Below are 25,659 nucleotides of genomic sequence, written 5' to 3'. Positions count from 1 at the left end.
TTAGTTAAGATTGAATTTACGTGACTGAAACCGGCTTCAACCATATAGGAACTTGGAAATGCTATCATAAATGGCTAAGCTATTTCGTTAAGTTTTACATATTTTTGCATTATATTTATATTTGTTCAAAATTTGCTTATTGTTAAATTTTTAAAAAGCGTCTTTGCTTCAAATCCCCATAATAATTCAGCAAGCTCATCTTGCAGGTTGATGTCCACGTTTTCAATTTGAGCAGAAAATGGCACAATAATCCAATCAGGGATGTCAATGTTTTCCAAATCAACAAAACGCAGTTTAAAATCGTCGCTCAATTTTTGAAGATTACCTGTATATATTTCCAAGTCTTCTTCTTTTATTTCTAATTGTCACATATCTGAAAAATACTGATAATCCTTCGACCAATCGATCCTTCAGGTTCGGATCGACCCCCATTCAACCCCCTGGCTCATATCGACCCCCGCTTATGTTAAATAGACCCCTGGGGGTCTATATAGACCACTTTCTGACCTCTGTTCTAGATCAATCTTTGGATCGAACTTGCTCTTGCTGTTGTCTTTATAAGTTAAAGTTACTCATTCTTGTAATACATGGAAAGAAATACCACTAAAAACTTCTGTGATTAACCTGATGGTTATGGAATTCTCATCCTTGATCCATCGACCACTGGGGATCTAGTGTGTGTACACACAGTAGTGCAGTTGTTACATGAAGGTACAGTATATGAGTTGATTAGCTAGCATATCACTTTTTACAAAAGCAAAAAAAAAAAAAACTATGTATTTGTGATATTACTCTGTCTATGAGGATGATTGCAAATTGCTCATTTATTGGAGACCAAAGGTTATTTAATAAAAAATAATGAACTTGATGGGCATTGATAAAGACTCTATATTTTTAATGATGAGTGCTATTTGTATGAAGAATACTCAAAGAAACCTTAAACAAGCAACTTATAAAACTAATCATAAGCAATAAATGGTACTAAAATATCATGTAATAAGAAAAAGTAAATAAGTATTAACAATTAAAATATACGTGACATGCATATTTGTACCAGAATTATTAGATTTTAGGCAGACCAAAAAAAAGTTTTTCAGTTTTTAAAAATTTTTTCTTATAAACCACTTAGGGGGTACACAATGAAAGGGCAATTAGGGGGTACACAATGAAAAAAAAAAAAAAACTCGCTAAAATTAATTAAAGATGGCTTGTATTGAAACTAATATTTTTCAAAAACTCTAATAATATAAAAATAATATAATGTTATTTAATTGCTACATTGGCATGATTGTGTTAAGAACAATGTGGAGCTACAATTGTTTAAACAAAATATATTAATTATTTTTAATAAATTATGAACAGTTTTATACTGTGCAAGATAACACAATTTAAAAAAAATAATTATCCTGAAGCAATTTAAAGCACTAGATTGAAATAGGTTAGGTGCAGTTCAGACAAAAATGTCTGGTTTTGAAATAAATATTAAGCAGAAATTACATTATTAATTAACAATATTTTATCTATTAATGGAATAAATGCCTTTAACATCAAGTAAAAATGAAATTTCAACTTCGAGAAAAAGTCAAAATAGAAGCAAGAAAAATATCCTTAATATATATATATATAATACAAAAATAATACTAAAAATAATACTTTTGTATTAATAAAAGAATTAAAACTCTTTCGGTTTCATAAAATGTCTTTGCTAAAGAGTAAGCGTAGAGATATTCTATTTTGGGAATTCAAGGCTGAAAACATAACATTGAATAATAATTAGATTTATATTTCAAAGGAGGAGTTATTTTTAGAATCTTGTCCCTCTTTCACTTCCATATTAGGAAGCATTATTTATGATTTTCCTTAATGCGTAGAGTTACAAAGGCATGTGCAACTGGAACCTAATTACACCAATCTCTGTACTATTTAATGCGGGGCAAAAGATCTCTTGCTGAATAACGTGTTCCGATAAACATCTGCCAGAACCATCCGGAGTCTTGTCCACACCCCCTCCTTTGAGGAGTGTGGATGTGAACTGTTATAACCACCAGCATAACGTTAAATAAAGCTTTTTATGTCATATGATGGCTTTGATTGCATTTCTTAAGATGAATACACCAATGATAACAGGGATGTAGCCCTGTTATTATNTGTAAAAATTTAAACTGGTGTAAATGCAAATTAAATTATATTTTTCATGTTATAAAAAAATATACCTGTCTTTGCTTTATAAAAAATAATTCAACATAGCCATAAATTTTGTTTCAAACTGTGAACTTAAAATAAGGAACATTCAATAATTCAAACTTAAGTGATATACAAGTTCTACTTTATGATTCTGCCACCTGGTGACAAATCCTGTGGTTACCGAAGAGGTGTTAAGGAAGGTAATAATTTACCTACTAATATCATTAGATCTGCACATTTGATGTCAGCAATCAACAGATTTTTACAAGTCATTGCCAGAATTTAAACTGGGTCACCACAATTGGTTTTAAGAGTTCCATCTTTTAATTTATCATGTCTCTTTATAATGGAATTATCATTACTAAAATAATATTTCTGTCGGTCTAGTTTTAAAATACTTGTTGCAGGTCTAATTTTTTTTCCAGCTATAACTCTAATTGAAGTTATTTCAATTGCTAATTTGAGATTATTGCATTTTCAGGCTATTAATAAAGAAAATGGAAATTTTGCTGCTGCTAAAATTTGTGAGTTAAAAGGAGAAGATGATCTGGATGATTTTACTGTGGAGATTGATATTTTGACAGAATGCCGACATCCAAATATTGTTGGCTTAGAAGAAGCTTTCTTTTTTGACAGTAAATTATGGGTATGTGATTTTGATGTGTTAATTATTTTTTACTCTAGCCTTGTTACAAGTATATTTATGTCTGCAAATAAACATAGTTGAAAATTAAATTTTATAATCCAAAACTTGATTTCTCAACTTTTGCAGTGGAATTACGATTACTAAAATAAAAATTTCATTATTTTTTTCACTCATGTAAATTAAAATATTTATAATTTATTGTTAAATTAAGTAATTAGACTAAGGTTTTAATAGTTAAAATAACAATGGATTATCTAAATTTTTTCTAGTGTAGCATGGATGATTGAAAAATGGAATTCTTCTTGAAAGGAGTACATTTGCAGTTGTACAAAGCAGATTTTTTTTCTAAAATTTAACTGTTCATTTAGCTTTGATATTGCAAGACTCATCAGAAACAAAGGTTCATTTAAGAAAAAGCAAAATGTAGTGCAGATATTGCAAAAACGAGCATAATTTTTTTTATTAGTTGCTTCAAAAAGCTGAATGGAGAAATATATTGTAGATATTCTGTTTCGAAAGGTTTTTCAAATTCAAAGAGGTGAATGAATTCTTTGTTTGTTGCTGCTTGGAAGTAATCGTAATGAAGTAACATCGTCTAGTTTTCTGATATCTATGGCGCTTTTCTTTTTATTTAGAATATTATTTATTCAATAAAGTTTTATTTATTTACTTTACTTAAAATTTTTCATCATACACTCTGTATGACATGTAAAAAGAAAATTCTAGCTGCTTGGAAAATAAAGCTTAATGTTTAAAAACAATTTTGTATTTTTTTTTTAATTTAAATTTTTTATTACCTTTACAGTTTTACATTTTTACAGGGTTGGCCTTTTTCATTGCAAATGTATTTTTTTTATGGGAAAATCGTCATAAACTGATTTAAACAATCAAAAACTGAGGTTGAGTTCAGGCATGAAAAATTTGTTTTGAAAAGGAAAATATATGCAGTTTTATTGCAAAAAATCTCAATTGCATTAAACTGAGTAGGTTAACAGTAATAATTACTTTTATATAAAATATAAATTTAGGATATTTATGAGATTGCAAAAATGGAACCTAAGAATTTTGACTGTAGATATTTTCCATGAGAGTTTAATCTGTGTTTTGCACCATAAAAAACTTGCCAAACCTGTTGCTGCTCGTGCATTCTAAAACAACTTTCATTCTATGCACTAGAATTTACAATTTCAATAAAGATTAAAATGATTTTATGCACTGTATATTTTTAATATTTGATGAACAGATGCAGCAATTTTTGTACTAATGAGTTTTTTGTATTTATAGATGCTGATTGAATTATGTGAGGCTGGAGCAGTGGATAGCATTATGCTAGATTTAGAAAAACCATTGACTGAGCCTCAAATAAGATATTTATGTCATGAAATGTGTAAGGGTCTTGATTTCCTTCATAGCAAGAAAGTCATTCACAGAGACCTTAAAGCTGGAAATGTGTTGCTTACATTAGACGCTGGCGTTAAATTAGGTATTTTTTTTTTTTTAAATGTCTATCAGAATATGCATTTTTATCATTGAGTTAGCCTTTATTTTTTGTTGTTTTCATGTCTATAGTATATACTTTTGCGTTATTAAGTTTTAGTGAGTGCAAGTATTTTTGTTTGCAGATGAAAGGGTTAATTCAATATATACACTCTATAACAAAAAAAAATTGATGCACCAAGAAGGAGTTGTCTGATTGAAATGAAAATTGGTGGATAGGAAGACAATGTACAGAATAGAAAATGATTAAAATTTCAGAACAATTGAATAATTTATTACAGAGTTACAGTAATAAGTTCAATAAGGTGTTGACCCTCTTCTAGCCTGGATACAAGCTGCCACGCGGCGTGACCTAGACCGATAAAGCTCCCGTATGGTCTCTTGCGATATTTCCTGCCAAATTCGATCCAATTGTCGAACGAGGTCATCAACATTCCATACCAGATGCAATCACCTTACCATCATGTCCCAGACATGCTCGATGGGAGAGAGATCTGGTGATTTGGCAGGTCAAGGAAGAGTTTGACAAGCTTGCAGACAGTTCATAGCAACATGTGCCGTATGTGGTCTGGCATTGTCCTGCTGAAAAACCAGCCCAGGGCGCTGCAAAAGGAACGGTAGCAAAACAGGTCTTAGGATGTCGTCGTCGTATCGCTGTGCAGTAAGTGTACCTCTAATGACGACCAAAGGGGTCCGGCTGTCAAAAGAAATGGCACCCCAGACCATAATGCCTTGTTGAGGGCCGGTGTGGCATGCAATAGTGAAGGCAGGATCCCCCCTCTGCCCTGTGCGTCTCCAAACACATCTTTGATGATCGTCAGGGCCCAGTTGGAAGCAGGATTCGTCGCTAAAGACTATACGTCCCCAGTCGGCATCATTCCAGCCTGATCGAGCGTTGATTTTGCTCGTCTTAGTGCGTTCTTGGTGCGTCAATTTTTTTGTTATGGAGTGTATAATAAAGGAGCTAAAATTTTTTTATTAATGAGTAAAGTGGAATTAACCAGTCTAGTGACTTGCATCTTTTTCAAACTCGCTCTATTATAAATATTTATGTGTATTTTTCACACCCACTATTTTTATGTTTTCTTCAAAGCATGCTTAATTTACCAAAAAATAAATTTTAAAATATGCTGAAAAACTAAATTTTTTTTTCTTCAAATTATGCTGAAAAATTAAATATTTTTTTTCAAAATATGCTGAACTAATTTTCAATATGGTGGGTCACAAAGAAATTATGTTAATTTTGGTGATGTAAATACAGTGCAAAGTCCCATATCTGGATGCTCCTTTTCCTGAACCGTCTATTCTCCAGATGAACATTTGAATATCTATAATTTCAATGTCTTAAACATTTGAATGTCTATAATTTGTGTTTTAAACACATTTAATTTGATTTTTAGATGCATTAAATAAATTAGAAGTACTTTAGCATTTAAAATACTATCAAAGCAATTTATTGTAAAACTTGTCAATAATTTTTGAAATACTTTCAAAACAATTTACTATACTTTTAAATACTTTTAAAAAAGTAATATCTCTTAAGTATGGAATTTTTTTAACAATTGAAAGTACATTTTAAGTTTACATTTCAACTTATTAAGTTATTTTTACATTGTAAATATTTATTCATTTTTTTTAGCTGATTTTGGTGTATCTGCAAAAAATAAGGACACTATGCAGAAGCGGGACTCTTTTATTGGAACTCCTTACTGGTATTTAAATCGTTCTATTCTAGAACATAGAACAAATCACATTTTGCTTTAAAAACATTATTTTCCAATGTTATCTTAAAGTGTATATTAAGCAAAATAATCATTGTGGTAGTATAAAGTAAAACTGCATTTATAGTAGTTAACAACGAAGCTTTACAAATGTTTAATTTTTGTCTTGCTAAAGTTTTTTTTATGCAAATGAACATTTCTTTTCTTTATGAATATTCAAAACTTTTTTGCCTTTATATAATAATTGAAAAAGCCTTTAAAACTTGGTTTTATAGTGCTGTTTAATTTGTTTTCTCAAATTGCTTGAAATAGGAACGTGTTACTTTGTTTTGTTTGTGTTTTTTAAGTCAGTATATGTAGGATAAAAATATGGTGGCAATACTACATTATTTAAACGTTAACACTGATAATGCCTTTATGATCTTAGATTTTGAAAATAGATTTGTGAAGTATTAAATAGATGTATATTTACATTGGTAATTATTTTGTTATTGTCCATTTTAAACTTATACCAAAATTATCTTTTTTCCATAGTTTGATTTAATATTTAAATAAAAGGTATTTTTTTCAATTCTTTGTCTTAATTTTTTTTAAAACATTGAAAATTTAGAATTTTTTATTTATTTAAATCAGATTTTGAGGATAAGATTTCATTAATTTTAATTTTCATGTTAATTTAGGATTGCTCATGCTTGCTTTGAAAAAGGAGTTTAATTTACAGTTCCTTTCCCTCCAAAGGTTTGATTTCCTGACCCCTTAAACTGTTCACAATTCTTGAGCGTTGGCTAAATATAATGAGTTCAAATTAAGAGTCCAGTATAGATGTACTTAAAGTTTTTTTTAATATTAATTGTTATTAAAATTTCGTATTATCAAAATGCTATGCCTTACAGTTAATAACATTAAAATATCAAGATCACAAGATATACAATGTTGGTTGCTAAAGAAGCTAATGCTTATGTTATAATGTTCTTGTGTGTCTAAACTGTTTAACTAAAAAAAAAATGTATAATTTTTTTTGAGATTTTTAATGTTTTTGTATAAGTTCAAAACACAATATTTTTCTATTAAAAATTAAGAATACGTTTGTTGATTTATTAGACTTACAGCACTGTTTGGCAAAAGATAAGTAAAATTTGATTAGTGTTATTTAGGTTGCACTTTAAATTAGAAAAATCTTTATACTATGGATAATCTAGCTATAATTTAAATTTTTTGGTCTGCAGAAATTCCTGTGTGTTTAAAATGTATAAATTGTTTTTTTCTTTCCCACTTAGGAAAATTTATAAATTGTTTTTCTTTTTCCCACTTAGGATGGCACCAGAAGTGGTTATGTGTGAAACTTTTAGGGATAACTTATATGATTCTAAAGCTGACATATGGAGCTTGGGTGTCACTTTAATAGAATTTGCTCAAATGGAACCTCCAAATCACGAACTCAGCCCTATGCGTGTGTTGTTAAAAATACATAAATCTGAACCTCCTACCTTAGATCAACCCTCAAAGTGGTAAGTTTTCTCCCAAAAAAACCTTAGTGTAAAGTATATGTTGTGTTAGTTCAGCGAATTTTAGGAAATCAGCTATGGAATGTTAGAGATGCCAACTTGCTCCGGATAGCGAATAAATATTTTAGAGTGGTAGTATTTTATTGTATGATTCTTGGTTTAATTAAATTTGATTTATTAGGATTTTATCCACCGCTATTTCTAAATAATTTGAAGGCTTACATAATTTGCTACTTAATGTAATTTAGTTATGTTAAACCTTTTTAAAAGTAATCTAATTTAACCAATTATTGGCAAAATTTAGTTTGTAGTTAGTTACCATTTTTTAAATTATTTTGTCGTGTCTGGAGCAGTTGGCATCTCTGGAATGTATAGAAATATCCAGAAACTATTTGCTAGACAAATTAACTTTTTGTCCTCTAAGATCTTTCACTCAGGTGTCTTAAAATTGATTAACAGTTTTAAAACTAACTAAATAAAAATAGAAGGTAATAAAAATGTGCCGTTTGATGCATTCTCCGTAAAAAAATATTAATTATTCTCTTCTTTAACTAACTCTAACTTTGTTACAAAGATTGCTAAGAGGCAGGGCTGATTGTGCTCCGGAAAAAATCCGAATTTCCGGAATTTTCCGGAGATCGAAGGTCCAGGCGTTTCAAAAAATCAATGATCAGACAGAGGTTTCCGGAAATCAAACTTTCGAAGGTGGAACTTAAAAACACAGTTTATTTTATTTGTTTGTAAGGGAGAGCCAGAGAAGTACTTTATAAGCTTATATTCATGATTAATATTAATTTTTTATCAGTAAATAGTTGTCAAGAAAGAAAGACATATTTGTAAATTTTAATTACTTCTCCAGGCCATCATAGGTGTGTGTAAATGGTATAGGTATGTGTGAAATTTTAAATATATTTTAAGTAAACTAAGAAATATTGAAAAAAAGGAAGAAAAAAAAACCTTGTTTAAATTTTTTTCTGATTTTTGAATTTAAACTTTTTTTTTTTAAAAAAAAACTCAAGAAATTTTCCGGAATTTTGACTTGGGCTCACAATCACCCCTGAAGAGGGGACATTGCTTATAAAAAAGAAATTAGGGAACTAATTTTTCTGAAATAATTAACTACTTTGTTGCAGTCAACGGACAGAATTGACATATATTTCTGTTAGATGTATCTCACATGCAGCAGAAAGTAGTGTTTTTCCCCCAGTTAGTAGCATATTTTTATGAACTTTGTGACTACTTTCTGAGCTTGATGCGATGGAATTTACTTATTTTTTAAGCTGAATACTGCAAACTATACTTTTCTGTTTTTCTTTAACCTATTAATTAATTAATCTTAACTATTAATTAATTATTTTATTAATTAATTTTCTTTAACCTATTAACCTTTAATTAAAGAAAAAAGAGAAAAAAATAACACCTTATTTATCTATGTATGTTATTTTTCATTCTCTATATTTATTTCTTATCTGAATAAATGCTTTTGAAGGTCATCAGAATTTAAGGAATTTTTGAGAAAATGTTTAGTCAAAGATCCTTTATCTCGATTGACTGCTGCTGAATTGCTTAGGGTAAGGTTGGCCTTTTATTTCTTATATATTTAAAAAAAATGATTATTACTAAAGTGGTTATTTACTTATTTTAAGAATTTAATGTGTTTAATTTATGTTTTTGTTATTTATAGCACCCATTTATATCTAATGCAACAGAAAGGAGACCACTTTTGGAACTTATTATTGAATATAAAGCAGAGGTTTTTGAAGAATTAATGGAAGATCCGGATGATGAATCTGTTTGTATTCTGTTTTCTTTCCTTTTTATTATTAAGCCATTGTTTTATAATTATGCTCATATTATTTTTTTTTTACATTTATCCCTGGTTTTTAGAAAATTTATCTTGTTGAATTTCAAAAGAAACTGCTGAAAATTTTTTGCATATTAACTTATAAAAGTTACTTTTACTTAAAAAAGTTAGTGTATGGGAGGCAAACCTCTGTAAATAGAATGCCCCTTTAAAAAAAAAAAAAATTGTGTGTTACCTTTTTTTCAACTTTTGAAAGAATAAAAAATGTTATTTAAAAATTTATTATAGGATTTTTATGCAAATGGCAAATTATTTCTATTTAAGTTTGGATAGTGACAAATATAAAAACTAACGTAAAAATACAACAAAAAGAAAAAAAAACTCTAGTTTTATTGTTAAAAAAGCATTTTTAAAGGTTCAATCAGGCAGGTTTTGCATACAATAAAAATGAAAAACTTTAATTATGGCTTTTGAACTTGTAAATTTTTATTATCATAGTCATCTATATTGGGATTGGCATGCTAACATAATTAGATGTTTATGGTGCATATCAGTTTTTCTTGAACAATATTTTGAATTACTTATGCTTATTTTCAAAAATATTTATCCAGAAATATAAGTTGATATAATATCAATACCTGAAAGTCAAATCATGTAAATTTGGAAAAATGCTTGCATATTTTCGAAATTAATATAATTTAGATTGCTTGCTGTTTGAGCAAGTGCCTTATTGTGTTTAGTATTGTATGGTTGCCTAGGACAATTGATTTCATTTAGTTTTCTGGCATTGTTATTTTTCACATTTTATAATTTTTTTAAAATATTTTGATAAGTTTTTATGTACTACTGTCAGAATTCAGTTGTGGCAAGTCTTCCATGAATTGGTTAACTTTTGTGTTAGTTTGTTTTGATGATATAGCATGCATATGTATGCATACATACATCTGTCTATCTATCTATATATATTGAACTTACTTTAATTAAAAAAATAACTTATTCAAACTATTTTGTTAGGAATCATCTGTTGTATCAGCATTATGTAGAACCTCTCAAATTAGCATGGAAAGTGAGATAGGATTAGATACCATTTCAAATTACAGTGGGAATACAGATATATCTACTACAGAAATGAAAAGTGAAATTTCAGGTAAACCTTGAACTGTATTTGATTTAAGTTTCGAAATTGTAAAGTAGCTTAATTAGTTAACTTAAATTAACTATGTAAAGTAGTTATTTTTTGATGTACAATTATAGTGAAATCTTGTGGCACTGCATATCAAATGTTATTTTCTTTTCATTTTATTCTTATACTATACATAAATAATATCAGCTATGTACAAAATATATTACTAAATGAGCAATTTTTTATTGTGAATTAATAAAAATGAACTAATTATTAAAAACATGCGTTGAATATAAAGAAAGCAGTGTATTCTTTTTTTTTTTCCTAAATAAATGCAATCATTTTTCTTTTCTTTTTGTGGCTAAATTTTAATTTTCAAATCTATGCACATTTTTGCTATTTTCTGACTTGACTTGGGCAGTTTTCTTAAAACGTTTTTTTGTCTTCAGAAGGCATGAAAAGTTTTACTACATTTCTAATATTCTTACTTAATTCTTACTAATAATAAACTTAATTGTTACTAATATTAAACTTACTGCTTAACTGATATAATTTATTGTTTGTACAGTGTGAATTATTTCTTCAGAAACCTCATACTAATGGTTTAAATATCAAAATAATTTAGAAAAATAACTATTACTCTATAAATAAATTTCAATTTGATACTTATATAGAAATATGATAATTTAGGTAATTTACAAATCTTAATCAGTTGACTATAATTTATTGTAATTTTAACTATTTCTAACCGAACTTTTTTAGAAATATGATAATTTAGGTAATTTACAAATCTTAGTCAGTTGACTATAATTTATTGTAATTTTAACTATTTCTAACCGATCTATGCCATTCTTTGACTTGAAACTTCCATAACCATTTAGAGCTCTAAAACACTCAAGAAGATATTGTCTTTCTTTCAGTTTCTATTATTCAGTTTTTTTGTATTGTCTATTATTCAGTTTCTTCGGAAAAAAAGTGAGGGTTTCTTTAATTTTACCATAAGGATTGAGAAAATATTTCTTTAATTTTAAGTTATTTTAAACATAATACTCTGAACTATATCTTAAAAATTGAAATAAATGTTTTAAAAGTGAAAATGAGTTTATAAAAAACCTAAAAGCAGTAAATTTTAAGAACAGAGAAAAATCTATCAAAAGTTTAATGTATAGTAAGCAAAAAAAAAGAAAAGAGAGATCACTTAGAAGAATTCTTGCTTTTATGACCGAATTTTTTTACTCACTAAATGTCAATCTTAATAGCTTTAAGGATTTACCACAAATATGTTAATAAATGAGTGGTAACTATTGATTAAGTTGCAAAGCTAGTTCCAAAAATGCACTATTTCTAAATAAACATGCTTTTTTTTGTAGAATTTGGGAATTTTGATCACCAAAATATGGGGATAACTGCTGTTTAGAGTATATAGTCTTAATATTTTAGCAGAATAATGGTCTAAAGTTTGGGCCTCATGACTTTTTTTTTTCTTGATGGAGAGTATTTCTCTATGTTTCAACAGCTTTTAATAGTTTCAGTAGTAAAATATGCAAATTTTTGGTTCATTTTAACTTATCTAATTTTAAATAACAAATACTAAGTTAGTAAGTATGACTTTGTTAAATCGTTCTTGGAAAATCATGCAAATTTTTTGTTTAAAAATGAGTTAGTTGAAAATTATATAAAAAATGTGTCTTTCTTAGAATTTAATTTTTTTCTAACTATCATTAAATAAAATTTTTGAATAAAATTTATTAAATAAAATTTATTATTATAAAATAATAATAAATAATTGATAAAAAGTAATTTTGTGCATGAAATTATCTTCGAATTTTCAGATTGATGCTACCCCATCCCCATTTTTTTTGACAATCATGAATCAAAATATGTTAAATAAAAGGTATATTCGTTCAGAAAAAGCATATTTTTGTATCTTAATTAATAGTAGACATCACTTAATTAGCATATTTAAGGTTATATCTTTGAACTATTTACATTGGCTCTTGGATATAAAAATCCAATCATTAAAACAAAAGTTATTCATTATAATATCTTTCTTTTTTCTCTTTTTGATTCACTGAACAATTATGCTACTTACGAAAAATTTAACTGTTAGAGAACCTTCAGAATATCTTTATTGCTCATAAATAATTTAAAAATTTTTTCTGGGAAATAAATAATGTTTGAAAAAAATAGTACTTACTGCTTTTTTTAATTCCATTCTTCACTAAATATTTAACTTTGAATCTAGAATTAAAGATTAATTGAAAAGTTATGAACACATTTATTCTTATATTGCAGAGAAAATCATTGTGGAGCAAAAAGATGCAGCAATAGAGTCAGCTGGAAGTGAAGAGTCATTAGCATTTGAAGATAATGAGAAGACTATTTTGGAAGATGATATTACAGGTGCTCCTGGTATGCTATTCAGTTTGGATTATATGAAGATTATTTATATACACAAAAGCTGTTACACGTACTTTTTAATAAAAATTAGCTGTGTGTGAACTTAACTAGTGTACTGCATTTAAAATAACAGTGCTGTTCAATTTTTAAACAATAAAATTTTTAACAAACTTAATGCTCGGGAAATATAAAATGTAAAATTTTTGGCAATGGCGTTTCTAAAAAATATTTTTTTGCTAGTTAGTTTATTATTATGCATTTAAATAGCAAGGGATTTTCAAAATTTGCAATATTTTATATTGATGTGATTGTCTAATCTAATGACCTTAACTGATTTGTTTTGTGATGATGTGATTTGCTATTTTGAACTGAGACCTACTATGATTGCTGTTCATGATGACTTGCCATGATTTTTTTGTATTTTAAATTCGAAGCTGTTATTTTTTATGATTTTATGTATCAGTGATTACAATTGTGAATTTACAACAATCATTAACCATAACCAAACAGACAAAACCAAAACAATATCGTCTGCACATGACATTATAATTATATGGATAGAAAGTCGATGCTGTTATGAGTTTAGTTGTATAATGCTTATACATGTGAGAAAATATAAGAATACCACGACAGCCGAGGCAACACACATCGATCATATACATCAATCTTATAGATACACATTAGGATATGACATCTTTCTAATGTCTTGATTCCTGTGAGCCTGGAATTCAGCTGAAAAAGCTTAGAACTCAATTGTATTTCCAACAACTTCATTACCATGCAGAAAGGGTATATTTAATATAATTTGCACTGAATTAAAATCCAAGGATATTTTTATTACAGAAAATCATTGCACAGAATTGGCTCCAAGCATAAACGAAAGCGAAAAAACTATCAAAGTTTTCTGTTATAATAATGAAAAAAACCGGATTGACCTCTCCTTTCCCAGGCCTTTCGTCAAAAATTGATAAGGAACGAGGATTTTTGCTGTTATATATATGGCAAAACTGAATTCTTCAGATTCGTGTTTATTCTCTGCAAATCCATTTATCCCGGTTTAAATTAAAGTGGCTTTTGATTTTTATTTGTGGCGCTTACAACTCGCTACAACTTTACACATTTTTCAAATTGTATTATTAGCTGTTCATGTAAAGCAGGACTTGCATGCTCCAAAATAAGAAATTTGGTGCTTTGAAATTGCTCCAAAGCTGGCTTTGAGCATTTGAAACCCTGTAAATAGGAAGATATGTATGATTAATCGTATAGATTCAAGAAAAAATCTATGTGAATATGGTTTGAAGTATTAATGGTTGGTGCTAGTGATAGTTTAAAAGTTTTGTTGTTTAGTTTTTTTTACAGCCTTTGTTTTAGTTGAATTATTAAGTAAATATGCAAAGTACTGCTCAGTTAAAACAATATTTTTTTTTTACGAAAAAAGTTACACTGTTTTAGACCGTCTTTCGATATTATTTTGAAATAATGCATTAACCATTGTATGTCATAAAAAGTTACTGGTAGAAGTCATTGATTTAAAAACGAGATTTAGCAGATACTGACATAATATTGTAATTTGACAGCTATTGTGTGTATTTAAGCTATATATGTGTGTTTCAATTGTTTTTACTTGAAATCCTCAATTTTACTAAAATTTGATGTTTCCTAATTTTAACATTACTTGAATTTACGCCTGAAATTTGTGAGATATGCTTTTTTGATTATCTCAAATGAAACAAAAACACTTTTTTTGTTTTTTATATTTCCAGAAGACATTGAAGTGCCTCAAGAAATTACTTTAACTGAAGAGAGTAACTGCTTTCTTGCTCCAAATGATAGCAAACAAGGTATTAAAGACTTATATATCACTCATTTGGAGAAATATGCTTCCAATCAATAATTAAAAGATACCCATGGGAAATATTTTTAATGATTGAAAACTGAACCACTTAGGCAACTTTTGGGGATTATGACTTAGTTTGGGAAGGGGGTTATGTTTAATACTATTAGATAGCTTTTTTGAAATATCAAACGTATCTATTTTTATATTTTTTCTTCAAATTTTTATATATTTCTCAATATTTCTCTGTTATTAAGCAATTTACTCCATTTTGGGATTTCATCAGCATCTGTGAACCAAAATGCTAAAAACTGTAGGTCAAATTAAAGTACTTATTCTTGTATTCATCCAAATCAATCCTGCCTCGCTTCCAAAGAGTATTTTGAACGCTATGTTTGGATTCAGTGAAGGCATTTATTGAAATTATCTCCTACATATGTTTTTAGATTAGAGATCCAATACATTTTTCACCTGATACTTGACCATTTCTATACTCTTTGGTCATCTTGTATAACTAAGGGCTACTGCACATGATGTATAAATATCCTACTTTTTGTACTTTGGAAATTTAATTTAAAAATTAAATCTCCATTGACATTATTGAAATAGAAACAGGTTGATATGGTGTTCAAATATTCTTAAGACAATGTGACATGAATGAGAAGACTAGAACAAGTTTTGATAAGAGAAAGCACAATTTTCAATAATCAAATAAATAATTAAATAAATGTGTAAATAAACAGCGTAGAAATTAATATGGTCTTTAAAGATCACATTAGTGTTGATAATCACATTGGAAAAACCAGATGCATTCTAAAATTTCAATGAAAGGAACATGACAGATGTATCTAACTGTTCATTATTCTGTTGGAAACTTCGGCATAAACTTAACTTAGATAAAAAAAACCAAAATTCTTTCCATTCCTGACTTAAGTCATCTTGATGATAGTAAACCTTTTTTTATTTACATGAATGCCAATTCCCTATTAAATGTCCCCTTTTGCCCTGCACCTATATGTAAATGCAATCTGCCCTAATTTGGCCAACAAAGTTTCCTCCGCTATTAAAGTTTTTTTTCCTTCCCTCCTTTAGTTTCCCTTACAATTTTTTGTTGACAACTGCATATTTTCTTATTTCAAACATTTTCTGTATTTATCTTTGCCATTTTGAGAATCATATCTTGTTTGAGTGCTATAAATTTCTCTATCTTTTTTCCATTTAAATTATAAAGCTAATGAACTTTTAATTGTGATATATATCTTTTGCTTCAATTTTCTTGGGATTATTCATTTCAGATCCCATATTCTTATTAAAATAAATAAATAAATTTTCTTAGTTATAAAAGTTTCTGTTCTCTATTCTTTTTAAGTGTCTCCTACTACTTTTTATATTTTTCTATAGAGAACGACAATGTAAAACCCATTGAAGCAGAACCCAAACTCCCACAGCCAGAAGATAGCTTGATTGCTAAAGAGAATGTAGCTGATAATTTAGAAGATACATCAGTTTTTAAAGGTATGTTCACCTGAAGCTGTTAGTTTTCGAAGCAATTTAGCATCAGTCAGCTCTTTAGCTACCATTAACTATCTTTATGAATTTACTATGCTTTAAAGTAAATTAAATAAAATTAATTTTATTAGTAAAAAAGTTAAATTTTTTCAGTTTTAAAATGCATTAAATATTATTATTTCTGTAAATAAATTTAACGTTAAAAAACTGTAATGCTATGTTTCAGTCCTTATATTTTTTAAAATTTTGTTTTTCATTATGAAAAAAAGTTATGGTGTCTTGGTTTCTTTATAACTATAAATAATTGCATTTTTGTGCTGTGGCTGTAATTATATTTTGATAGTTGGAAAACAATAAAAGTTCAACGAAGACGACTGTAAAACAACAATCTCATTTTGGTTGTATGGTATCACCTTTATTTTCTTTTCAATTGATTTTTTATTTCTTGATGCAGTATGGCATAGATAATTGTGATATTTGTGTGAGTTGTTACACAAAAGATGGTGCGTGATTTCTTATCTTCATTGCTTTGCTTCAGTCAAGAAATTTTAGGGGTGTTAGAAGAATGTCTGTATTTTAAGTAGCAATCAGTTTGTGGAAAAAAAGATCAATAATTTTTGTTTGTGATTTTTTTTTTTTTACAATTCCTAAAAATATTAAAATTTTAAGTGGTTTTATTTGGCTTTTCAGTGGACATAAAAGAGTAGCAATATATTTTAATATCTCTTATGAAATGTGATTGCAATAATTCAATTTAATCTTTCTTTCTTTTTGTTTCAGTTCGAAATATTTTTAAACATTACAGATTTATTTTTTAGCATTGAGCTGTAAAATAAAAATCAATTCAAAATTTACTTTTTCATTTCTTTCATGAATTTGAGTCCAGCATTGCTAAGCCAATTTTTAAAACAAGAAAATTTTTTGATTTCTCGAGCAAGATCCTTCATTATTTTTCACAACATTAATTTTTTAAACTTTAGATTTCTGAAGAGTGAAATTGAATTTTTACCCTGCAAGTAAGGAATGTTATTTTTCATTTAATCAAAACTCATTTGCATAAAAATTTTGAATTGTCTTTTGAAAAAGTATCTTAGCAAACAAGGTAATTATTAAATAACCCTAGGTAAAAATCTGGCAACATCAGGGTTATTAAACTCTTCTCAGTTTCTAGGAAGAAAAATGTGATAAAATTTAGTCTAAACATTGCTAAGCATTCCCTTAATAGTTAATTGTCTTTAAAAAAGCTGATGTTAACTGGACCGTTTTGAGATTATTCAGATTATCTATGAGATATATATGTAATAGCGAGTTACTGTTTACTAATATTTCTCAGCATTTGTTAAAATATTTTTAAATAAAAATATTTGTTTACTAAAAATATATACATATTTTTATTTTAGAAAAGTTTCAAAGTGTGTCAGAAACGGTTGTATTAAATACTACTGTCGCTGATGAAAATTTATCTACCTCAGATGATAATTTGGCTACTGCTGATGATAATTTAGCCACTGCTGATGATAATTTAGCTACTGCTGATGATAATTTAGCTACTGCTGATGATAATTTAGCCATTGCTGATAATAATTTGACTACTGCTGATGATAATTTGGCTACTGCTGATGAAAATTTTGTGACTGCTGATGATAATTTGACTACTGCTGATGATTTGGCTACTGCTGATGATTTGGCTACTGCTGATGATTTGGCTACTGCTGATGATAATTTGACTAAGGTTGATGATAATTTAACTTTCAGTCTGAATGAATCTGATAAATGTATGTTAAAATTGACTGAATCTTCAAATGAGAATGTTACCCCTTATATTGAAGAGATAGATATAAAGGAACTAAAGAAGTTATCTTCTGACTCAAAAAGTGAATCAGATTTATCTATTCAGGACAAATTGTCTAGTAGACGTACAATGTCTGATGACAGTTTTGATATGGCTAGAAAGAATTCAGATGCATGCTTAGATCTAGCATCAGAATCTAAAACTGGGGGAACAAGTGTGAATTGTGATACATCCAAAACTCCAGATGGTTTATTAATTTCAATTAAACCTGGACATGATTTTAATTCATCCTACAGAAAATCTCTGAACAAATGGTGCTCTGTGGACAGTATCTATGAAAAAAATGATGAAGAACATTCATTTCATACTGGTTCTTTGCATGATTTAACGGATGAAAAATATAAACCTTTTTCAAAAGATGAAAATAAGTCATTAATTGTTCCACAAATGTTAGTTGATAAGGATAAGATTGAAGAAAATAATTCCTTAGAACAGCTTGGATTGGATACTAATACAATGATAGTGGAAGAATCTGCAACTACTAATTCTTTTAGTAATCTACAAAATGATATGGAAGATCCTGACATCAATAGCTGCCCGCCTAATTATGAAATGGCTTGTGAAGAACCTGTGATAGAGGAATCACCTAATAGAAATGAGTATGTATTTTTGAAAAATTTACTAGTTATGTAGTTAAAATTTTTTTAAACCTTGTTTTCTTTTTAAATTTTGCTGTGAAAATTGCTTCAATAAATGCTCCCTGCTACTCTAATGCATTTGAGGTACTCCAACTTGATTAAAGCAAGCATTTCTGATCAAAATCTACTCCCAATTCCTCTAGGTTGCATTCCAAATCTCGCAAAAATAAAAAATAAAAATTTCCCTTCAAATTTACCTGCTCTAAAAGAAGCATTTTTCACTTAAAAAAAGCTAGCAAATTATTACTACTTAAAAAATAAAATCATCTTTTTTTAAAACTTTTATTTTCCTTTCTTAGTTTGATTTATGCATAAAAATTATATCAATATCCTCTTTTGTGTAAAGTTATGTAATGTATTCTTATAAATTGGAGAAATTTTATTTCTGTATTTATAAATTTTTGTAAGTTTTCAATTTATTACATTACAACCAACCTTAAAAGTAAAAATTGTTAAGCTGAACATTGTACCTCTATTGTATCCATAGTAATATTCATAATAAATTTATCTTCTTGCTTTAAAACATAGTTTAGTATTGGTATATTTATATTCAAATGTCTGCATAAGTCTTAAAAATAAATTAGTTGTTCAGACCTGCTGACTGCTACCTGAAGGAAATGTGGTAAATTAATAAAATATAAAATTTTTAAGCGCACAGATAAACTTTTACTGCAAAAGAAAGTGGAATAATAAGCAAGCTTATGAAAAGAACTGAAAAGCTATACAATAGAACTATACAACTAACAGTTTAACTAGTTTGAGTTTCCTTTTTTAATTCATTTTATTTTTAAAAAAAGCATATAATTTACAAAATTAATTCAAGTAACTTGGATTAAAAATTGGGATAACTTGAAGACCAGATCTTGAAAAATTCAAAATAGCAATTTTCATTTCTTTATGAAAAAGAATTTCTTAACTTTAGCCAAGTGTTATTGTTTGCTCATTTAGAATCTTTTAAAAAATTTGATACAGCACATATGTAACACAGCTTTTTTAAAAAATACAATTATTTTTTTTGCACCTGGTTTTGTATCTAGGCTATTCATAGAAAAAGAAAAATATATTTTTATGGTAAATCCATAGTAGTTATAATTAAATTTACTCGTTTAGAGCAACATAAAGTTTTTTTTCTGTTGATAAATGTCTAAGATATTTGGCTGGCATATAAGTTTTATGGACCTTGTGAAAAAGAAATTTGCTATAAAAAATTTGTTTGAGTTTTCTCCTTCGCAACAAATTTGCTGATGCAAAAGTTTTTTAATTTGTTCTATGTGCATTCCCTTTTCATCAAGTAAGTGTTCAAAACAGTGGGTTCAATCTTGGCTAAAAAGCTGTCATAATCAATTGCAGCAATGTGACATGTTATGTTTGCTTTCTATTCAGTTATATTATAAACCACTTTGATTCTCCTCTTTGCATCACACTTGTAACTCATCAATCTCTTTGAATTTAACAAACATCTATTTTAGTTCTTTCTTTCTTCTATGATAACATGGTACTGAACACTCTTAAAACAGTAACTGTTAAGCTTTTTAAACTGCTTTGATGCCCTTTCTTGTACTCGAAAAGCGCCATCTATCGTCAAAATGTGTGTCATTTTATATTGTATTTTTCTTGGGTTCCATGTAACGTGTACACCAAGTTTCATCAACACCCTTTGACCAGAATGAGCTCTATGTTGATCTTAATAGGATTGCTTTATTTATAAAATCACCCTGTTCTTTTATTTTATAATTTTAAATGTAAACATCTTAATATGCAATTATTATTAATAATTATTGAAATTATTATTAAACAATTTTTTAAATGTATTAATTCCTCTTTAGATCACATGAAGATGAAGATACCCTTGATAGAGCTGTTTGTGTTTCTAATAATAACAATATCCTCTCCTTTGACACAAACTTATTTACAAAAGAGGAAAACACTGAACTACGTAATGAGAAAATTACTATTGAGCCTCAAGATAGTCCACCATCACATTCAACAAATGCTATTTGTGAAACTGTGGCAAATGTGAAGAGAAACAACACCCAACTTTCATTAAATCTGGAAGTTGCTGAGGAGACAAGCTTTATTTTAGAAGATAAAAATGTTCCTAGCTCGCCTTCAGATAGCTTAAAATCTGACTCTTTATCATCTGAGTGTACATCAAAACAAATTGAAAACTCCTCGCCTATTGAATCCGATTTTATTAACTGCAATAATATTTTGGATGTGAAACCTGAATCTTTGAAAGATATAAAGAGCCTTATGGAACCTGAGACCAAAACCTTTTCTAGGAAAGGTGATATGATCGCTTCTGATTTATCTGGTGAAAAGATTTCAGGTTCTGAGAAAGTGAACCTTAAAAAGGAGGTTTTGTCATCTATTAGTGAGACTCTACCATACTCAGTTCCGAAAACAGTTCCTCAGCGAAAGATGTCTGATGCCAATAAGGAATTGCCTGGGGATGATAATAATCAGCCCCAAATTGTTTGGAGAAGAAAGGTAAAATTTCAAGTAGTATTTATCTTCAGATTATATAATATTTTGTATCAATTTTGAAAATATGATGTCAAAATATTAATTGCTTTGAATACAATGTTAATTCAAAATACAATATTAATTACTTCGTCTCTAACAGAGATAATTTTTTATTAAGGATATGCTGAAATTTGTAGAAAACATAGCATTCTCATCGAAAATATTCTAGTGATTAAGTTCTGTTTAGATTGATCGTCAGAAATTCTAAAGATCTTTCTTCTTGATTTAAGATATTTATGCTGGATGTAGTAAATTTAACACCAAATTGACATAATTATTTTTAAAAAAATTAATAAAAATATTAATAAAAAAAAAATTGCAAAAGTAAAGCTTAATTTATGAGACAAATTTTTCTTGTCAATATTTGTTGCTTTTATTTTTTAGTGCTCTAGGATTTGCTTTAAACTCTAAAATTTTCTTTAAATAGCTGCAATTTTCAATAAATTTAACGTCTAAATCAAATAACATGGCTTTTATGCTGATTATGTTAATTTAATCATAGCTTTGTGTTAAATTTTTGTTTAATTTTCTTGAAAATATTTTCGCTACTTGTTTTCCTCTAACAAAATTAGCTGTAAGTGCTAAAATTTTACTTTAGTAGCTCTCATTTTACGTTAATAATTAAAGAGGGATAAATGACTACAGAGGAATAAATTATTCCCGAGATTTCTCAGCCAATTACTAATAAGTTGAAAGCAATGTTTGTTTAAATCTACAAAAAGTAATTTTCAGTTATTGTAGTATTTTTGCTAAATTGAATAAGTAGTTATTTCCACAAGTTTATTTGATAAACTAAGTGTGTCAATATTTAGTATTTTTGAGTCATCAATAATATTCTTGAAATACTTTGATTTTACTGGAGTAGTTGTTCTTTTGTGTAAAAGCCTATGTGAACTTAATTAAATTCAACCTAATGTTTTCAAAAACATATTTTGATTATACAGGAGTATTATAGTATTATTAATTTAGATGTTTTTCTTTTGTGTTTTGTCATAGTAATAATCATAAAATGTAAAATAGAGTGTATAAAATTTCTGTTGTTCAGGGGAAAAAAATAAAGAAGCGTAAGTATAAAATTTTTAATATATTGTTTTGCGTATAAATTTTTATTGGAAAAAAACTTTAAAATCTTAGATTATGTATGAAATAATGAATTAGAAAATTTACGTTATTATTGCTAAATAAAGAAAGGAAAAATAAATAAATTTTAGATATTTGTTATTCCTATAATCATGCATATATTTTTTAAATTTATATCTAATTGTGATATAAACTGAACTCAGTGGCGCGACAGCTCGCAGAGGTCCAAGGCCTACTGTGCCCATCTCAGTTTTCTTGACTCTGGGGTGCAGGTGCAGATGTTCCGGTCAGGTGGTCAGCCAAACGCAAAACCCCCAGTGTTTAGTTCCCAAGCATGCTTGGTACTCATTTATTGACCCACTGAAGGGATGAAAGGCCGAGTCAACCCTGCCCGGCCCATGGATCGAACCCAGGACCTGTGGCACAGGAGTGCGAAGCGCTAATACTCAGCCACCGGGCATCAATTATGACATAAGGATTGACATATTTATACTTCTTTATGTTTGATATAAAAAAATAGATTAATATCAAGTTACTAAAACAGTAATGAATATAGTAGAGCCTTGATTATACAATAATAACCTATACGTCTTTTCTGTGTGTTTGATCTTTATTATGACCCATGTATTTAGGAGAAATTCAATGTGTTAGAAGATTATATCGCAAAAATTATATTTCTCAATTGTTATTATACGAGAATAAATCAATGCTTAGAAGATTATCTCCTAAATAGCCATGTATTTAGGAGAGATTCAATGTGTTAGAAGATTATATCTCAAAAATTATATTTCTCAACTGTTTTTATACGAGAATAAATCAATACTTAGAAGATTATCTCCTAAATAGCCATGTATTTTGGAGAGATTCAATGCATTAGAAGATAATATCGCAAAAATTATTTTTCTCAACTGTTGTTATACGAGAATAAATTAATACTGTAATGATGTACGTGATAAGAGCTTAGTTCTTATTTTGTCTTGAGCCTAGAATAATTTAAGAAAAAATAAAAGTCTTGTCAAAATGTGTGTCNAGGATGTGCCACAATTTGTTTCAATAACATCCGAAATTCCAGAACTATAAGAAGTCTTCTTGTATTTAACTTTGATAAGGGCGATAAGTTTTATGAACAACTTATTGATGTCAAAATTGTTCAGTATTAGCTAAATTTGTAACAAAACTAAATATATTGAGTACTTTGAAGAATAAGAAAAAGTTTTTTCCCAATTACTTTTGTTACAACTTGTGCAAAATCGGGCTTTTAAACACTATAAGAAGATCAAGGGAAAGAACGGTTTATGTCCATTTTTCTCATAAAAGAACCATTGGATTGCCTTTTGCTACATTTTAGGTTTACTAAGTTTTTACAAATGTGTTTCTTCAGAAGTAATTACATAATGAAAATGAGTTTTGCTGGGGAAAAACTGTTCCTGTAAGCGCAGAAATTCATTTTTATGAGAATTAGCCATTTTATCCCTTTGATCTTCATATCTAAACAAAACTATATAAGAAAACAAAAATATAGTACTGATTTTTTTAATGATGTTGTATCATTATTTATGATAGAAAAATTAAAACACAAGCAAATATTATTGTTTCAAAATTTATTATAATTCCTCCTTTTTATTATAAGTAATTTCACTTTGATTTATTTATAATAAGGGTGATAGGTTTCATGAACAACTTATTGATAAAAATTGTTCAGCATTAACTAAATATTTTTATTAGTAATTTCACTTATAGTTTAATATTCATACACTAAAAGCCTTGACTTGAAAAGTCTCACGATTTGACAGTTTTGATTTTTCAATCTATCCCTAATCCTTCCTTTGAGTGTAGTGTAATCGGGTTTCTACTGTAAATAAATAAAATGAAGTCTAAGAAATAATATTATAAAATGAATTATTCAATACATAAATAATGCAATTTTTTTTTTGAATATAATTTGTCAGTGTGCAATTCTTTTTAATAAATTATTCATAGATAAATAGTGAATTTTTTATAAAAAATATAATTTATGGGTGTGTAACCTTTTTTTCTTATTTAAAACTCTTTTAGGAGAGGAATTCAGTCACGGCAGATAAAAAACCTTGTAATATAAATCACGCATCCGACAAGGTTAAGAAGAAGACATTAAAAAAGACCAGAAAATTTGTAATTGATGGAGTAGTAGTAACTACTACTACCAGCAAAGTAATATATGGTGATGAAGATAAACAGCCCAAAGAGGATCACATATTGAGGTAACAGTAAACATGCTAAAATTTTATAACTGAACCAATTTTACTTTGCTAATTTTTTTTTGTTGATCTTTTGGTCATAAAAATATTTTCTGGTATAAAGCAATAGAAAGTATTTCATATCTATAATGAAATTTTTCTCATTATTTTTTTCCAGAAAACTCCAATTAAGGGAATTAAAAATGCTACAAAAACATGAAACTAAGCAATTTCAAGATCTGAGTTTAAAAGCTCAGGGTGCTCGAGAAAGTGCTGAAAAAAGATTTGATCAAGAAATGTCTGTAAGTTTTATTCTCAATCTAATTAGTTTTTACAGACAATATTTTCAGTTTTTTTTAAATAATTAACTATGAAAAAAAGAATTCTTTTGTTATATGAGTATTCTTATGTTTTTGTGAGTATTAGAATACTAACTCAATATTCTTAAATTAGTACTTTATTTTACTGACAATCCATTTTAAGATAGTGTACATATTAAACTGTTCTCCCAGAAAGTGCTTGACTTTTTACTCGGATCACCTAGCTGCCTAAGCGGGGGTGTTATCCCCTCTGCATTTTGATGGCATGTTTTCAGATCATCCTCAGGAATGGTTCCTAGACCGTCACCATTAATCAATTGTGCTGCTCTAGTGCGATGTAAATAAACTACTGCTACTACCATTTCAAGAAAATTCAAGTTTTTTTTCCCTATTGCTATCTATTTTTATACAATTGATTTATGGTTAATGTGACATATCAATCCTCTTGTTAAAAATTTAAAAAAGGCATTGTAAATTGCTTTTACATATCATTAAAATTGATATTTTTCATCTCCTGAAGCAGAATTTAAACTAAGATGCATTTTTTAGTTTTTTTTAATGCTCATGCTTCTCTTTTTTATTTTATTATTAATATATAATAAATATATTAATGTTAATAATTAATATATAATATTAGTAATTAATAAAATTTTTATTTGTAATTTTTTCTGTACTTTTACTGTTTTGCTCATGTTTTTTGTATAATTTTTTTCCTGTCTGTTTTTGTCACATTAAGATGCATATTTTCAGACTTTTTGTTCTTTCTCATTCTTATACGTGTGTGTAGTTAAGGTTTTTTGCTGT

General features: G+C 27.9%; 1 protein-coding gene across 1 annotated transcript in view; it reads left to right on the top strand.

The window, feature by feature from the left end:
* The window catches only part of LOC107452327 (STE20-like serine/threonine-protein kinase), a 42,364-nt gene that overhangs the window by 3,683 nt on the left and 13,022 nt on the right, over positions 1–25,659 (top strand). The window contains exons 2-15 of the mRNA XM_071181857.1: positions 2,666–2,830; positions 4,115–4,313; positions 5,967–6,039; positions 7,362–7,556; positions 9,043–9,124; positions 9,238–9,345; positions 10,372–10,504; positions 12,776–12,892; positions 14,644–14,721; positions 16,116–16,229; positions 17,624–18,674; positions 20,540–21,203; positions 24,375–24,559; positions 24,714–24,837. Of these exons, the coding sequence (XP_071037958.1) occupies positions 2,666–2,830; positions 4,115–4,313; positions 5,967–6,039; positions 7,362–7,556; positions 9,043–9,124; positions 9,238–9,345; positions 10,372–10,504; positions 12,776–12,892; positions 14,644–14,721; positions 16,116–16,229; positions 17,624–18,674; positions 20,540–21,203; positions 24,375–24,559; positions 24,714–24,837 (3,288 nt within the window). The remainder of the gene's footprint in view (positions 1–2,665; positions 2,831–4,114; positions 4,314–5,966; positions 6,040–7,361; positions 7,557–9,042; positions 9,125–9,237; positions 9,346–10,371; positions 10,505–12,775; positions 12,893–14,643; positions 14,722–16,115; positions 16,230–17,623; positions 18,675–20,539; positions 21,204–24,374; positions 24,560–24,713; positions 24,838–25,659) is intronic.

The sequence above is a fragment of the Parasteatoda tepidariorum genome, chromosome 6 (genome assembly GCF_043381705.1).
Source record: "Parasteatoda tepidariorum isolate YZ-2023 chromosome 6, CAS_Ptep_4.0, whole genome shotgun sequence".
Taxonomy (NCBI): Eukaryota; Metazoa; Arthropoda; class Arachnida; order Araneae; family Theridiidae; genus Parasteatoda; species Parasteatoda tepidariorum.
This window is presented reverse-complemented; position numbering and strand designations above follow the sequence as displayed.